Source organism: Gossypium arboreum, chromosome 7 (assembly GCF_025698485.1).
Source record: "Gossypium arboreum isolate Shixiya-1 chromosome 7, ASM2569848v2, whole genome shotgun sequence".
Lineage (NCBI taxonomy): Eukaryota > Viridiplantae > Streptophyta > Magnoliopsida > Malvales > Malvaceae > Gossypium > Gossypium arboreum.
In genome coordinates this window covers 1,724,914-1,741,373 of record NC_069076.1, presented here as the reverse complement: position 1 = coordinate 1,741,373, position 16,460 = coordinate 1,724,914, and the positions used below count along the sequence as shown (strand labels likewise).

The following is a 16,460-nucleotide window of genomic DNA, read 5'->3' as shown; positions in this document are numbered from 1 at the left end:
GTGCATCCTCGGGACTCCGTTCCTGTAAATCAAACTCTTAAATATTTATTAAAAATATTTATGAAGTTTGTTGTGTAGTTAATTAAGTTTCGGTTAAATGAATTTGCTGGAATTAAGAGCAATTAGGTATAAGAACTAAATTACACATAGAGTGAAAGTTGAATTATAGATTAAAGAATAATTAAAGGGACTAAAGAAGAAAATTTACCATTGTTCTTTAAGTGGGACCGTTAGTGATGTATATATTATATTTAAATTTAATTTGTAGATTATATTATAATATGAAATCTTAATTGTTAAGTATATAAATAAAACAAAAGTAATAAAAGAATGAATAAGTAAAAGATAAAGAAAGATAAGGCCAAACCAAAATTAGAAAGAAAAGAAAGAAAGAAAAAGAGAAAGAAGAAAAGAAGTAGATGCACAGCCCAAGGGCTTCAAAATTTTTTCAGTTTAATTGGTCAGTTAATTTAGTCCATTTTTTTTAAAATTTTTAAGTTTTTGGAATCCCGGTGTTAAGTATTATCCAACCCATTTTGAAATTTTAGCATTGATTAAGTTTTTAAATGTTGTTAATGTTGAATAATTTTAGTATTATGGACTAAATTGATAGATTTTTAAACTAGAAATGAAAAAGGATTAAATTGTAGAATAAATTGTAAATTTTGAGTAATAGAGACTAAATTGTGAAAAATTAAAATTTAGTGGTTTAAGTGAAAATAGAGAGTTAAATTTAGTTTATAGTGGAATTTGTATGAAAATATAGAATTAAATGTGAAGAATAAAAGTTAGCCTCGATTTAGAGACTAAATTGGAATTTAGGCAAATATTAAGTAAAATTTGAAATATTCAATACTCAATATGAAATTTAAATTTTATTGTATTGATTAATTTTAATTATTTTAATTCCGTAGCTAATGTCGTACCAGAATCCTCGACTAAAAAGGAGAAAGATAAAATCAACGTCGAATAGTTCGGAATTCCTGGTTTGTATTTCTACAATATGAAATTTAAATTTTATTGAATGTATTGATTATTGAATTGAAATGAATATATGTATTAATGTGAAAGTTGGATATTGATTATTATAGATTGAATTTAATTCATGTGTATATATGTGATTATATGAAAAATTAGTATTGAATATTGGTTTTATTTGAAATGTGAAATTATACCCTATTAACTGTATCGGGCTAAGTCGGATATAGATGGCATGTCATAGGATAGGAAGAGTTTAGGGATTTCTTCGACCTCGAGTTGATGAGGCATTGGGTGTCAATTTACTTCGGTTTAACCGATGAGATAGCGCTGGGCGTAGATATTATTTCAGATTTATCTGATGAAGCACCGGGTGCCAAATTGGTGTGTTGGTTGAATCTGTGTATCCATCTGAGTCCAAATCGTGTTAATAAGCGTAATTAAATAGAACAGTACTATGATTGATATTGGATGATATTGTATGTGAATTGAAAATGAGATACATGAGTTATGTATTCATGAATTGGATATGGAATGGATAATAATGTGGATTGTGAAAAGATATTATATAGCAAGTGATGAGAATTGAGTATGGTATGAAATGATGTATTCATGAACTGAGTATTGAATGGCTAATGTCATTGTACAAATAAATGTGGTTTGATATGTGAATAACTATTTATATAGCAATTGTTTGAATTGAGACATTATTGATAGCTTATGATAGTCATGATACTAGACATTAATATGTGGTTAAAATTCAATTGTGCATATTATATTCTCTTGTTTTTAAATATTCGGATTATTGAAATATCACTGAGTTTTACTCAGCGTACGATTTTATTTTTCGTGCACAGTTTAGGTACTTAATTTTTTGATCGTCGATTTAACATCCAACAACGAACCCGAACTCAAATGTGGTGATGTTTACCTTTTGTGTCGGCATGTACCTAGGGTGTCTAAATAATAGTTATTTTGTGGATTGATTGTAAATGAGGTTATAAGTTTAATATTGGTTTGGTATATATATATATATATATATATATATATATATATATAAACATGTGTTTGTGTTTGAAACCATAGTATGGCATGGTAAATTGAATCAAAGCTTGGTATGTGCATGTGAATTTAAGTTAATGTTTTAGGTAGATATAAACTAGGCCAAATTGATGGATTTTGACATGTTTATAATTTTTATTTGAATAATGCATTGGTGATATGTTTTGATGATATAAATGTGGTACCGATGAGGGTAGATTGGTTAAGCACCTAAGATGATTGTTTTGACATGTTTTGAATCTGTTTGATCTGTAAACTCCGATAATGCTCTGTAATCCGGTTCTGGCGATGGATACGGGTTAGGGGTGTTACAGTTAAAACATATTTTATACTTTGAATTAAGTATAAGGGTAATTATTTGGTACATCGCCAGTGGAGTTTTTTAGACTCCACAAACGGGTTGAGAATGTGATAAGTGTCAAATTTATTCATGTAATTAAATTTTTTTTTTATGTTTTTACTATACCTTATAATATACTTGTCAAACATTTAACCCGTTTATGGTGTTTAAAAACTTCACCGACAATATATCAAATAATTTTCCTAAATATAAACAAAAAGATTATTATTTTGTACACTATTAAGTAAAATTTTTAACTCTACAAACAAAATTAAATAAATATCTATTTTAATTCATTTTATTTTTAAAATCTTATCTAACAACACATGACAATATTTTATCAAATAATTTTCATAAATGAAACCCAATTTTGGTTGTAAAAAAACCAATTTTATCATTTCAAGTCTAGAAACTTGAGATATTAGATGATTCAAATTTAAATATCTTAATATTTATTTGAATAATTTATCAATCTAATCAAACTAATTTACATTTAATTAGTATTATCGAGCTTAAATTCAATTTCTTATCTCAAAGCGAACTCGGACTTTAAAAGTAAAATTTATTTTACCTAATCTTGAATTATGCATCCTAATTAATCAATTATATGTTTTGGAGTAATTAATTTTTCAATAATATTTTTATTTAATTGAAACTATTTCCCAAAATAATAATTAAAATTAAAATTTTAATATTTTACTAACAAACTATATAAGCAATTACCACATTTGATGAATCTCAAATTATGATTTATTGCCCGGTGTTTATTTACCCACGAATAACATCATTGTACCAAAAATTACTACATTTGATAAAAATATTATTATAAAGATAATATTATCACGAGTTCAAATTGTGTTACCCTATCTTTTACCTTAATATTATATTAAAAGAAACTATCAATTATTGCTTTTAATAAAAATACTACTCAAAAATACAATTTTATTGTGTACCCAAAATACTTGTCAACAAATTTTTTCTCAATTTTATATTTAACAATAAATTTTAAAAAATAATTATAGGAATATTTGTTGGAAAAATAGCATTTTATGAGAACTTTGAGGCATATTCTCAATAGGTAAATGTGGAGAGTTGAATCATAATTTTTTGGTTTCATATTCTACTCCATAAGAACTTTACAACGGTATATCATATGCTCAAAATGGTTGAGTAATGAATGAGAAATTGATGCTCAAAATAAGCTACTTGAAAATATTGTTGAGGAAAAATAAAAGGCTTAGATCCTGGATTGGTTAAATACGAAGTGTGAGATGTGTTTATATATGTGAACTCTCTTAAAATATAATTGAATGATTAAGCTTGTAACATTATTTTATGCATAGAAGGTGTAGGTCCAAACCCGATAAGGTTTGGGTTCACTTCCAACAACGTGGGTGATGTGCCGAATTTGTCTTAAGAAAACCGTGCCTTTCACAGGCCTTAACGTTTCGTAAAATTTCAATTCTTTATTATGATTTTATTTGATTTTCATATTTGATAAATTAAATATAAATAATTTTGTTTATATTTTATTTTATATGTATTTAGTTATAGTTAATTTTTTGTTCGCTAACATGTTTTGTGTAACAATATTTAATATTACTATAAAAATCAATTTTTGGTGAAAAAGATTATTCACAAGGTTTATTCTTTACTTGGGAAAGCCTTCTATGCCTTACCAACTAAGAGAAGTTGCATTGATTCATTGTCTTTACCCTACTAAAAAGACTTTTGGTAAACTACAGTTAAAGTTATTAAACTATTAATAAATTTACGTTTTAGTCACTTAACTTTAAAAAATTACAAAATAATCAATAAATCATTTAAGTCACTAAAATATTTGAAAACTTTAATTTGAGTCACTAGTCACTTAAATGTTAAGTTTTTTTTTTTCTTTTTCTTTTAAAGTCTAACTAACAAGCTCCAAATCACAATTTATATAATGAATCAATAACCATCAACAAGTAGAAGAATATATCTTACATTCAAGTCGATCTAACAGTTAATGTCAAAAATCGAAAAAGAATACCATTTGGATTTTTAGTTCACAAATTTATGAAGTTCAAAAGCTATTTTATGAAAAACCAAACTGTAAAACAAAAATAAAAATAAAAACTTTCGATTGGTATAGGTAATGCGAATAAAAAATGCTATACAACAATAATTTTAACAACTCAGTAACTTAAATAAAAACTTTCGAATAATTTAGTGATCATTTTGTAACTTTCTGAAATTAAATGTAGTTTACACAAAATTTTTAACAAGAAAATTGATTATTAGAACCCTAACGTATTTCTAAAATGAACATGAACCCATTCATTCACCATGTGAAATATTTTTTGATTTTTATATATGCATTTAGATGATAAACACGTCACCTGTTACCTGTTATTTGCAAGATTGCTTACTCAAATGATTAGAAGTAAAATTTTAGATTATGCAATTAAATATTTAAATGCATATTAAATTATTTTAAACTTTAAAAATTATAAAATCACTTCACCAATCTGATTGGCCCAATTATAAAATTATTAAAATATTTAAAAACCTAGTTCAAACTGATTTAATCACCGGTTCAATCAGTCGGTATCTGTTTCCCAATCTAACTGGTTCAAAACCATTCTCTAGAAAGATATCCCGACCGGTCCGACCAGCTGGTCCAATTCAAACATCATTGTCCTTGAGGGAGGTACGGCCAATATTTAACAATCCAGCCTTAGTCTACCAAGTTAGCAAAAACTAGGATAATTTTAGGGTCCATAACCATTCCAATAACAAAATTACATCAAGTTCATTTCCCATTTAAGGTTTCAAGCTGAAATATTCACCTGTGATTCGAGACCAACTTGTGTTATATGAAGCCTGGTTTAGTTTAATCGTGAAGAATGAAAACAATCGAGGACCCAAGCACAAAAAGATGAGAAACTTTAACATTGATGCATTACCAGAGACGGTTCTCAATCACAGCCGAAACAATGCCCTTCAAGGTGTCCTGCGTAAAACCGGGCATCGTATAAATTTCACTATTTTGTCTACTTTGATGGATATGCAAAACATTCATATAACATATGAAGCAAAAGCGAATTACAAACTTGTGTTATAGAACGGTACCATGCTATGGTCTTTGAGACCGAGAGAAAGAACTAAAGGCATAGACGACCCCGAGGAACTGCAAATACGAACCAAGATATAAAGCAAAGAGATATCTGAGTTCAAACTATTAATAGATTTGTAAGTTTATTGTATTACATTCAATGGACAAAACTAAAAGTAGAATCCTAATTTACGTAATCTAAAAAATGTCGATTTTGTAGAAAATAAACATACCTTATGTGTTCGATAAGCTGACGAGTAATTGCCAGTAGCATTGGCTGCAAATCGTGCATTCATTCAAGATTCAGGACAGGTATGAACAACCAAGATAATATATACAACAGAACTATCTGGCTTACCTCGTCTCGTTTGCCAAATATTACGGACACATTGAAAGTCGGCTGGACCGTAAAACCTTGCTCCTTTCTGGCAACCGACAATATACATGTCTCAGATGCATTTCAGATTATGATTATCATCATAATAATTTGAATAACTCAAAGAAAAACTCAATAATAAAAAAAATCACAGATCTTCCCCTTTTGTAACGAAAGAAAAAGTACGAGGCGAACCTTGCATGTAGTATTGTTCCCATAGTTCCAATCTGGGTAGCCATAACCTGAGAAATCATTAGCATATTACAAGTTATCGATACCACCCTCGGCATCGCACAAATACGCATAAATGCAATACCAAAACCCAAAGTTTGATCGGAAAAAGGGAAGTGGAAAGGCTTGTACTCACAAGAAAATGATCGTCGTAACGGCAAACGACTAGATCGGTTTTGTTCCCCTACCAAGCAAAAGGTATGAAATTGAGAAAGTATAAATGGCAAGACATTTACAAAGAAATTTGGAATCAAATAACATATTAATGAATTCAGAGACCAAATCCAGAGCAACAAAATTCACTTCTGAATATGCAAAGCTCATTAGCAATAATAAAAGCCTGGATTTTTTACAAGAGCAAAAGGAATATAATCCAATCCAACAAATCAAATTCCTATCAATCATATACTTCATCATATTTTGTTCAAATTAATTTTAAAAATGCAGTATAATAAAACAAAAAAATGGGGAAAAATTCAAATCATAATAAAGAAATATAACCAATTGTTCATGAAATTGTCGGTAAGAATATAAAACAACCATCTTAAACTAAACCCAGTAATCAAAATCTTTAAAATCCTTGGTAATTCATGCTTTGTTATGCTATTATAGGTAAAATCGTTAAACCCCCCAAAAAAGCCAATAAGATTCTGAGAAAGAACGAAGAACCCTTTTTTACCTTGATTTCGACAGAGAGATTCTTGTAAGGAACAGGAAAACGTTGTTCTAAGCCACCCATATTTTTTTTTTCTTTTCCTCTTTAGAAACTCTTTGAGAATTTGAGAAGAAATCTCATTTCATTACAAAGTGCATCTCCATAAAGTAGTCTTCCGTATTTCGTGCCTTTTTCTTCTTTCTTTTCCTTTTATTTGTTAGGGATGATATAATTATTGGAGACTGAAGTTCACAACTAGCTATACTCAGAATTAATTAAATCGAGAATTGATTTATACAAAAGAGTTAAATCGGTTAAATTAGAAATATTTTAAAATTAGTAAAAAGAAATTATGATAAAAATGAGTAACTTTTTAAAAATTCATAAATTTATAAATATTTATTTAATTATTATTGAATATCACTTCAATCTATTAAATTATTAGTCCGATTATTAGAATATCGTATATTAGGGACAAAATCAAGGGTTGGTAGGTGTTTCGCTTTCTATTTGGACACTTTGAAATTTTTAAAATTTAATTTAATTCTTTAAAATTTATAAAGATATGAGCTATTATAATAGTAAAATTGTATCTTTACTACTGTAAAAATTACAATTTAATTTTAATATCCTTCAAATATTTTCTGGCTTCACCTTATCGTATATGACACTTTAAGATTATACTACATTATAATTTATAAATTTATATTTTTTAAGTAACGATGTAATACAATCTCATACTGCCACATCATAAAAAAAATGTATATTTTCTAAATTTAGAAATTAAGATAAATTTATTTGTGAAATTTAAATACCAAAATGAATAAAAAATATACACTGTTGCGAAGCTCAGTTATATTATAAATATTTCTTTGAGAAACAATAGAAATAAGAGAAAATGTAAAATTACTGGATTTATAGCCCAAAAGCCCAACAGGTTGGGCTCAATTAGGGTTAACAATTAATTAACCTAATTCAAAATGAAATGTCGTTTTATTTTTAAAAACAAATATAATTCTAAAAAATAAAATATAATGTTAAATTATAAAAATATTTACTTTTCTTTTAAAAATAGTTAATTAGTTAATTTATGTATGTGAAAATCACATATTTAAAATATGAGAGTGCGTTTAAAATAATATATAATAAAATTTTAATCAAATTTTAGCGAGTTGTAAATTTAATTATGTACTCGAATTTGGTCAATTTTAATCTTTTATTTTTAAATTTTAAAAATTTTTCAATTTTTTAAAATCTCATTACGTGAGTCATATTTAAATCGATGACTAAAATATCAAAAATACTATTTAAAAAATTATGGAAATAGATTAAAATTTTAAAATTTTGAGAATAGACCAATATAGGTAAAACGCTTCCAACTAAAAACGCTTTTTGCAACATCAACACTAAAAGTGGTAGCACCTTTATTTCTTTTTGGTGTCACCCATTTCCATTAATTTTTAAAAATTTAACCTATTTCCATAATTTTTTAAATAATATTTTCTGAAATTTTAGTCTAAATTTAATTTGATTTTAAATTCAAGTATATTCCAATTATTTATCTATTATATTTAATATTGATTGATTTTAATTATATACATTTGGATGTTGCAACATCAAAAATAAAACACATAAAAGACTTTTTTTTTTTGAGATTCCCACTTTTCAATAACATTTAGAAGGGAAAAAATCTCTTATCTTGTTTAAATTTGGGCTCCAATCACCTTTTTGTTGTTTGTTCAACATACCTATCAAAATTTCTAAAATGGGTATTTTGGTAACTTTACATTAAAAAAACACTAATTTTGAATTAACATTAATAGAGGAAATGAAATAAAAGTAAAAGTAAAATTGTAAAAGATTTATAAATAAATATTAAAATTTTAATTTTTTGTTCTATTTAATGATGAAATTTTATATTACTATTTATTAATTGTGTATGATACTCATACATTGATAGCTCTTCAAATACTATTCCATATTAATTTTTATATATTTTTATATTAAAATCACATCAAATTAAAATTAACACAATTTATTAAAATGTATATTTATAATAAAAATTTTAATCTGTCGTACTAAAACAATAATTTTACAATATAAATATCAAAATTTTTATAATTTTTCATTTTTCATTTTTTATTTTATTTTTAAATATTTTTCTAACATTGAGGGAAAATAAGGGACAAAAAAAGCAGACAAAGTACGGCCCGCCATTTTCAGTGAAAACTCACGGGTTAATAATAACTGCCAAAGCGCACAATAGCAATTCCTTCTTACTAATATTTACCGTATACCTTTTGTGAATGGCGCACTCTTCCACGCTTTTAAGCTCTCCCTCCCCGAGCTTTCTTTTTAATTTGAGTCTCGAAAAACTAGAGAGTTCCAAGAAAAAGCTTAGACACAAACAGAGCCACAAAAAAGTTATTAAACTCAGTGAGTAGAGGCGTGTAAAGATGGAGACAACTGAGCCTGAGGCAAACGTAACTCGGATAATGTTAGCAGTGAACGAGTCAAGTATCAAAGGTTACCCTCACGCTTCCATAAGTAGCAGAGGAGCTTTCGAATGGACTATTCAGAAGATCGTTCGATCCAATACTTCCGGTTTCAAGCTTCTCTTCCTCCATGTTCAAGCTCCTCATGAAGACGGTTCTTACTCTTTTCTGTCTCTCTCTCTGCGCTCTTTTTCTAGTTTCTTCACAAAATTTTGAATTTGCACGACTGCGCTTTCTGTACGGGCGTGGTTGTGTTAGGGTTTCGTAGGGTGTGTGTGAGAATTCTATTGCTGTTTTTATGATTGAAATTCGTTGAAACTGCTTTGATTTTCTAATTTATGATGTTATGAAAAATGTTAAGTTTGATTTATCATTTCTTCAATCGGTTTGGCTACTGATAAATAGAAGGTTAAAATCTGCTATTAGTCCCTGTACTTTTTGAGTTGGTCAATTTTAGTACAAGTAGCAGATAAATCAGATTAGTTAAATTCAATTACTAGTCTGCACTATGCATACAATTATAGATTTAGTTCATATTCTCCACTTGGATCATTCTAGGTTTCTATTCTTATCAAATTTTGTAATTTTAGTCTTGCCATAAATCACAATCGTTAATCAATTAATTGGATTTTTAGTGCGTTATAATATGTTTGTCCCATCAAATTTTGAAAATACTAGAACATAAATTAATGAATTTAATAGTTATCGTTTGGTGACTGAAATTTTAAAATTTGAAAAGTGTAGGGACTATAAATTCACAACTTTTGTAAAGTACAGGGACTAATATAATAATTTAACCTAAATAGAAAACTAGCAATGTGATAGTTTATTCAATGATGCTAAAAGCCTGCCCTTGAAACTTGAATCCTTTTATAATTGGCTGTATCTATAAAGTATCAGGATTGATGTTGATATTGAATTTTTACTTGAATTGGACTGTAGCATTTTGGATACAAGTTTTATGTATAGCTGAATGCTTTACTTAGTAGAGTGGAAAAAGAAATGGATGGATGAAAAATTGAAGGGTAGAAAAATAAAAATATGTAAAATATTTTTTTTTGGTAGGAAAAATTAAAAGAAAAAATAAATTTCTTCTGATCCACTGACTGTATGTTAGAGTTGAAAAATGAAAGAAAAGAAAATAAAATAAAAATTTTGAAAAATGTAAGAATTTTGAATTAACATACACTTTATCATTTTCTCTTCTCTTATCATTCAAATTTGGAATGATTTGTTTTTATGCATGAAAAATGATCATCACTCTTATTTTCTTTCTTTTCACTTTTCTTACTTACCAAGCACACTCAAAATTTACATTCTTCCTAGTTTTCCATTCTCTATTTCCATTCCTCCATTTTTCCACCCAACCAAATACATTCTAAACGTTTAAGCTTTGGATCAGAAACTATGAACTCCCATGGACACAGTGGTTTTAGGGACGGATATTGTAATGTGCTTCATTCAAGCTTTTGGGTGCTATGAAATCGGCCAATGCCAGGTGATTGAAGTGATGGCTTCTTCTTTGAATATGTTTTTCCATTAGGATTCGAGGACATGGACAGCATATATGCCTTTCCTGAGGATTTCAAGACCATGAAGCACAGGGACCAAACCAGAGGGCTTCATTTGCTGGAATATTTTGTCACAAGGTGTCATGAGATTGGGGTAATCAATTCATTCTTAAGTGAACTTAGCATTTTAATATGCATTTTCCCATATAATGAAATTTTGTTGACTGTAGGTTGCTTGTGAAGCTTGGATCAAGGAAGGTGATCCAAAGGAAGTTATCTGTCGAGAAGCGAAGAGGATGCAGCCCGATCTCCTTGTTGTCGGGAACAGAGGACTTGGTCCTTTCCAACGGTAGGTTTTACTCCCATATGCCTCCAATATTCAGCACTTGTCTTCTCATTTCAATCTCTAGAATGAACTTAATTTGGTTTTTAGGGAAGTGCTTAATTTTTTGCTTTTGAAAATTTGTTTGTCCAGGGTTATTGCTGGAACTGTGAGTGAATTCTGTGTGAAGCATGCTGAGTGCCCTGTGGTAAGCATCAAACGCAGACCAGGTGAAACTCCACAGGACCCTGTTGATGACTAAATTTGTTTCAATGGCTGTGGATTTTCTCGTTGTCTTACAGGTGAAGAAACTCCATATTACCCTTTTGATGACATAAATTTAATTTTAAGCCTGTGGATGTGTCTTTTCACGGTCTTGGTAGACTTGAGACTGTATGTCTGTGCATTTTTTCTCATTGTGATAATAGACTTGAAACTGTAGAGTTACTAATTCATTTATCTGCGGGGGACGACAAATGAATTGCTTTTTTGTGTTGGGAAAATTACCCTGTGGATATGATTGATGTATAAATAAGGCATTAGTTTCTTTATCCAATACATTGAACTTAACATGATCATCAAATCATCTAGTCTTTATAGTGGTAGTTTTGAGTTGATGAAATTGTATAATCCTTGTAATGTTTTATGAAAGCTTATACAACATCATAGAGCCTGTGTTGATTTGTTGATTTACATATGCAAATGGCTAGTAACGCACCTTACCCATATCCATATAAGATTTTTTTATAAAATATAATCTCAAACTCTCTCACACACTACACCATCACACTCAAGCGAGTTCAGATATCGATCGAACTCTGATTTCGAGTATGGGTGAAATCTCTGAGTTTAGTGCTTGAATTCGTGTAGCAACAAATTTCAAACTCCCTAACAAGTAGTGTTAGAACCCCAATTTATCCAATATTTTGTTATGTCCCGATTTAAGATGAAAATGCCATTTGAGGTTCTTGATATCTAGATCTAATCTCTATATGGATAGGTTTCATAGAACATTGTACTAATTTGAAAAACAAGCTGGAATTTGTAACCTTATCCAATAAAAAAGCTCAAACTTTAGACACCCAAAAATGTCCTATTATCATTATCCGTACAGGAGGAAATTCAGTTGAGCATTTCAACAAATAGAATCGAGGAACCCATGAAAGAAAATGTTAAATCTAAGCAATAGAAACTTTAGCACCAGCTTCTTCAAGCTGTTTCTTGGCATCATCAGCTTCCTCTTTAGAAACTCCTTCTTTAAATTTCTTAGGCAGCCCTTCAATCAATTCCTTAGCTTCTTTCAATGCCAAACTAGTTAGACCCCTCACAGCCTTAATCACCGCTATCCTCGCATTGCTGGGAACTTCCTCAATCACCACATCAAACTCCGTCTTTTCCTCAACAACTGGAGCTCCGGCACCACCGGCATCTGGTGCTGCGACAGCTACGGCCGCAGGGGCAAATGCAGCGGCGGAGACACCGAGTTTGTCCTGGAGGTAGTCGACGAGTGTTCGGGCTTCTTCGAGGGTTAAGTTGGAGATTTCAGTGCCGAGGTTTTCGATTTTTTCGGGTGCCGCGGTGGCGTTGAGAGGACGGAGGAATGTGGTACGGTGGGTGAGGGTAGTAGTGGCGGTGGAACGGAGAGGGAATTGAAGAGAAGGGGTTTTGAAAAAATGGGCTGTAGTAGTAGTGGGTGAAGGATAAGAAGGGGAACTGAGAGAAAGAGTTGAGAGTGTTGAGGAAGCCATTTTTTCTTGCTAATGCTTTCTTTTCTTCCTCTGTTTGGATTGAGAGAAAATGAGAGAGGATAAGGTGAAAGGAAAGGAGAGGAGATGGGTGAATCTGGTGAATAAATATTTAGTGAAACCTGTTGTTGTCCCTCAAAGAAAAAATGAAAAAGGTTAAAATATGTTTTTAGTCCTTGTACTTTGTTTAATTTCGAGATTTAATCTCTATACTTAAAAAATTAGAAATTTAGGTTTTCAATTGTATTTATTTTTAAAACTTAGTCGAATCAGTAAAATTGTAAGTTTTTTCTGTTAAATTTGTTGTATCATGATTGATAAAAATAATAACTTAACAAATTTTGGCAGAAATGTCATAAGATTATTTATTTTTTTCTAAATTTGAAATTTAGCTCTTATAGGGATTAAATCTCAAGTTTATAGAAGTTTGGGGACTAATAGCATATTTTAACCAAAGTAAAAGTTGGTGAGAAAAAAGAAGGGGCGTTCCGAGAATCGAACTCGGGACCTCTCGCACCCAAAGCGAGAATCATACCACTAGACCAAACACCCAATTTGATACGTTCGTTAGTAAAAAGCTATTTATCTGTAAAAACAGTTTAAGTAGGTTAACAAAACAATAATCATAAATCATATTTAAGGTTTATCTATACTTTTATAAATTTTAAAATGATAATATTCTATGATATAAATTTTGATATATTTATTAAATAAGTTGTGTGTTTTGTGTTATGTTTTTTAAATAATATTAGTGTCATACTTCAAATTATTAACTCTAAAGTACAAACAAAATAGCATATATATAGAGAAAGAATAGATGCAGAATGAATGATAATACGAATCCATAGGAATTTAATTATAAATTATTGAAATATTAAAATATATTTTTATTATGTATTAATTTATAAATTTATTATATTTTAAGAAATTAAACATATATATATATATATTTTTTTAATTTTTCGGAAGGGTCGAATTTAATGACGAATAAAGTATTTTCAACTAGTAATGCTATTAGTGCTACGGGAATGATGTTACAGGTGAAATATCAACTTGTTTATATGCCCTCAAAATTGATCTATATTAACATTGGTACGTCTCACATTCATTTTCGATGTATTATATAACACTAATATGCGAATATAATCCTTCAATTATCATACTAATATGGGACACAGGTTTTTGAGTTGGTTTTTTCGCAGCAGTGCCGGAAACTATTCGCTTCAATAAGTGGTTTAGTTTTATGTTTGAGTTAGTATCACATGTTTAATTTAGAGAGGATATCGGATAATGCAGGTTTAGATATTTATAAATATTCAACTTTTTTTTAACGAATTCGAGTATTGAAGATTCATATTACATTCGAGTTTAAATATTTTAAATCTCATTTTAATGTATTGAAAGCGAATGTAACGAACTAAATTATCAATATTATTTATTATATTATTTTTATTTAAAATGCATATATCATATTTAACAACCATATTCAAAATTGAAACCTCTTTTAATAAAATTATAATTTTTAATTTATATACACATTAATAATAATAATTATTATTATTATTATTTATATAAAAACTAAATTAAAACTCACTAAATAAATACATGTAATCCATACATTGCAAAGGTGACAAAAGGTCAGCAACTAGTTCACAATTGTACCAAATATCTCTAAACTATTGGCTTCATTTTAAATTGGTCCCTTAACTTTATAATATTCTAATTACATCTTTAAACTATTGAGGTTATATGAATAAGGTCCTTTCATTATTAAAATTGTTATTTAACCATTAGATAAGACATCAAATCTTATGTGGCATAATTTAAGATGAAAATTTTAAAGAAAAATGAATTTGTAAAAAAGGGTGTCATTTAGATATCGATTTTAAGGTTCTTGAAGCTTTTATGGAAGCTTTTATCAAAAAACTACTTTTTTTTTACATTTAAAAGTTATGCAAGAACGTTTTATTTTTCTTTAAAATTTTCATTTTAAATTATATCACATAAGATTTGACGTATCGTTTAATGGTTAAATAACAATTTAATAATAAAAGGACCTGATTGATATAACATTGATAGTTTAGAGATTTTATTAGAATGTTTTGAAGCTTAGGGATGTTTGATGCAATTAACTCTATAATAATCTGATTAATGTGTTGGAAGATGACTTGGGTAAGTTGAATCAAGCCCAAAGTTGAAGTTTTTAGTTTAATTGATACAGTATGGGCCATTTTAAACTAAAAGAAAACCAAATAATAGGTCATTTTGATTTAGGGTTTAGTTTCTTTGATCCAGGCCCAATTTAAGCCTAAAAAGAAGCCTGACCCATCTTTTTAATAATACTAATAAAAAAATAAATAAATGAAATATCAACAAAATTGTAGTGTAAAAATTTTGAATTTCAAAAATGAGATTTTAAATTTCTTTTATTTTAAATTTTCTTTATTATACTTTAAAGTGTAATATTATTGTGTTAATTCGATAATGTAAATTCTAAAACTCTACGATTATATCGATGGTGGGCCGAGTTGGATCATATTCGTAACGAATCTACGTATGGCACTAATATATTTTATGTTTGTCTAAATTCGGTGCAGCTCGAAATATGGGCCCAAAATTTTGTTCAAGCCCGTCCATATTTGTAAATGTTTAACTAAAACCCATTTTACTCAAGCCCTTCCATATTTGTAAATGTTTAAATTTTGCTCAAGCCCGTCCTTATTATTTTCCAAAAATATACTATTTCTAATTTATATATTTTAGATGGTTTTTTTAGGGCATGTTTGGACAACATAGAGTAATTAGAAGTAGTAATTACACTCTATTATAATTGCAAAGAATTGTAATTCTCTAGACATGTTTAGACAATAGATTGCAATTACATCGTAATTCTCTAGACATGTTTGGATAATAGATTGTAATTACATCGTAATTCTTTATGTCATGTTTGGTAGTACAAATAGAATGCCATTACATCGTAATTATTTATGTTATGTTTGGTAGTACAAATTGTAATTACACAGTTACATAGTTAATAGTATTAAAAAATTATAAACGAGTAACAAAAACTGAAATCAAATCATCATATGTAATATGTTGGTCCAAGAAAGTAATCGATAATACGATTACTAATAAAAAAAAAAGCATCGAATGTAATTTTTTTTACTTGCTTTGACATTCCATATTATTGGGCTATCATTCTTTAACATTTATCATATACTCCATTACTCATCATCATCATCATCATCATCTAAATCATATATGTGTCATTAAGATTATTATGCTCTCTTTTCATGTACTCTTCAAAGTATAGATCCTCTTAGTTCCACCTACGAATGATCTTATGAGGTATGCAACATGCTAGCACGATCCAATCTTATTTTTTATACTATATTAAGATGATGTTGTTTATATAAGAAATATTTTTTCTCAAACAACAAAAATCCTTTTAGCCACATTTCGAAGTTTTGAATGCCTCAAATTAAAGATTTTGCAAGCCATCTCCAGTGCTTATGTATAATTCCATTCTTTCAAATGGTATCGTACCTAGAGGTGTGCATGGGTTTGGCGGTCTGCCCACCCAAAAACTGCCCGAAAAATAGGAGGGTTTGGGTAAAAATATAGGCCCGAAAAATGGGCTTGGACAAAAAA

At 28.8% G+C, this 16,460-nt stretch overlaps 3 protein-coding genes and 1 non-coding gene across 6 annotated transcripts; 1 reads left to right on the top strand and 3 right to left on the bottom strand.

Moving 5' to 3' along the window:
- Positions 1–4,808: 4,808 nt before the first annotated feature.
- On the bottom strand, positions 4,809–7,023 carry LOC108469472 (uncharacterized). Of its 3 annotated transcripts, none has more exons than XR_008286122.1 (8): positions 6,761–7,022; positions 6,218–6,265; positions 6,046–6,092; positions 5,833–5,899; positions 5,708–5,751; positions 5,492–5,549; positions 5,209–5,372; positions 4,809–5,101 (listed from the first exon to the last, which is right to left on the bottom strand). XR_008286122.1 is itself a non-coding variant. In XM_017770359.2 (8 exons), the coding sequence occupies exons 1-8, from the start codon at positions 6,818–6,820 to the stop codon at positions 5,205–5,207; spliced, it is 375 nt and encodes a 124-aa protein (XP_017625848.1). In that variant the 5' UTR covers positions 6,821–7,023; the 3' UTR covers positions 4,809–5,204. The 3 variants fall into 3 exon arrangements, 2 of the variants coding, with proteins under 2 accessions (XP_017625848.1, XP_017625844.1); XM_017770359.2 differs by having other exon boundaries at positions 4,809–5,208; positions 5,326–5,372; positions 6,761–7,023; XM_017770355.2 differs by having other exon boundaries at positions 4,809–5,372.
- A 2,009-nt stretch (positions 7,024–9,032) lies between these two features.
- Positions 9,033–11,567, top strand: LOC108459514 (universal stress protein A-like protein). The gene is made up of 4 exons (XM_017758901.2): positions 9,033–9,385; positions 10,775–10,896; positions 10,973–11,091; positions 11,218–11,567. Exons 1-4 carry the CDS (start codon positions 9,193–9,195, stop codon positions 11,324–11,326), a joined length of 543 nt encoding a protein of 180 aa, XP_017614390.1. The 5' UTR covers positions 9,033–9,192; the 3' UTR covers positions 11,327–11,567.
- Positions 11,568–12,137: 570 nt separating this feature from the next.
- Positions 12,138–12,812, bottom strand: LOC108459502 (50S ribosomal protein L12, chloroplastic). The gene has a single exon (XM_017758889.2). The coding sequence runs from the start codon at positions 12,810–12,812 to the stop codon at positions 12,243–12,245; it is 570 nt and encodes a 189-aa protein (XP_017614378.1). The 3' UTR covers positions 12,138–12,242.
- A 477-nt stretch (positions 12,813–13,289) lies between these two features.
- Positions 13,290–13,361, bottom strand: TRNAP-UGG (transfer RNA proline (anticodon UGG)). Its single transcript has one exon. It is a non-coding gene; the product is annotated as a tRNA-Pro (tRNA).
- Positions 13,362–16,460: the final 3,099 nt, after the last annotated feature.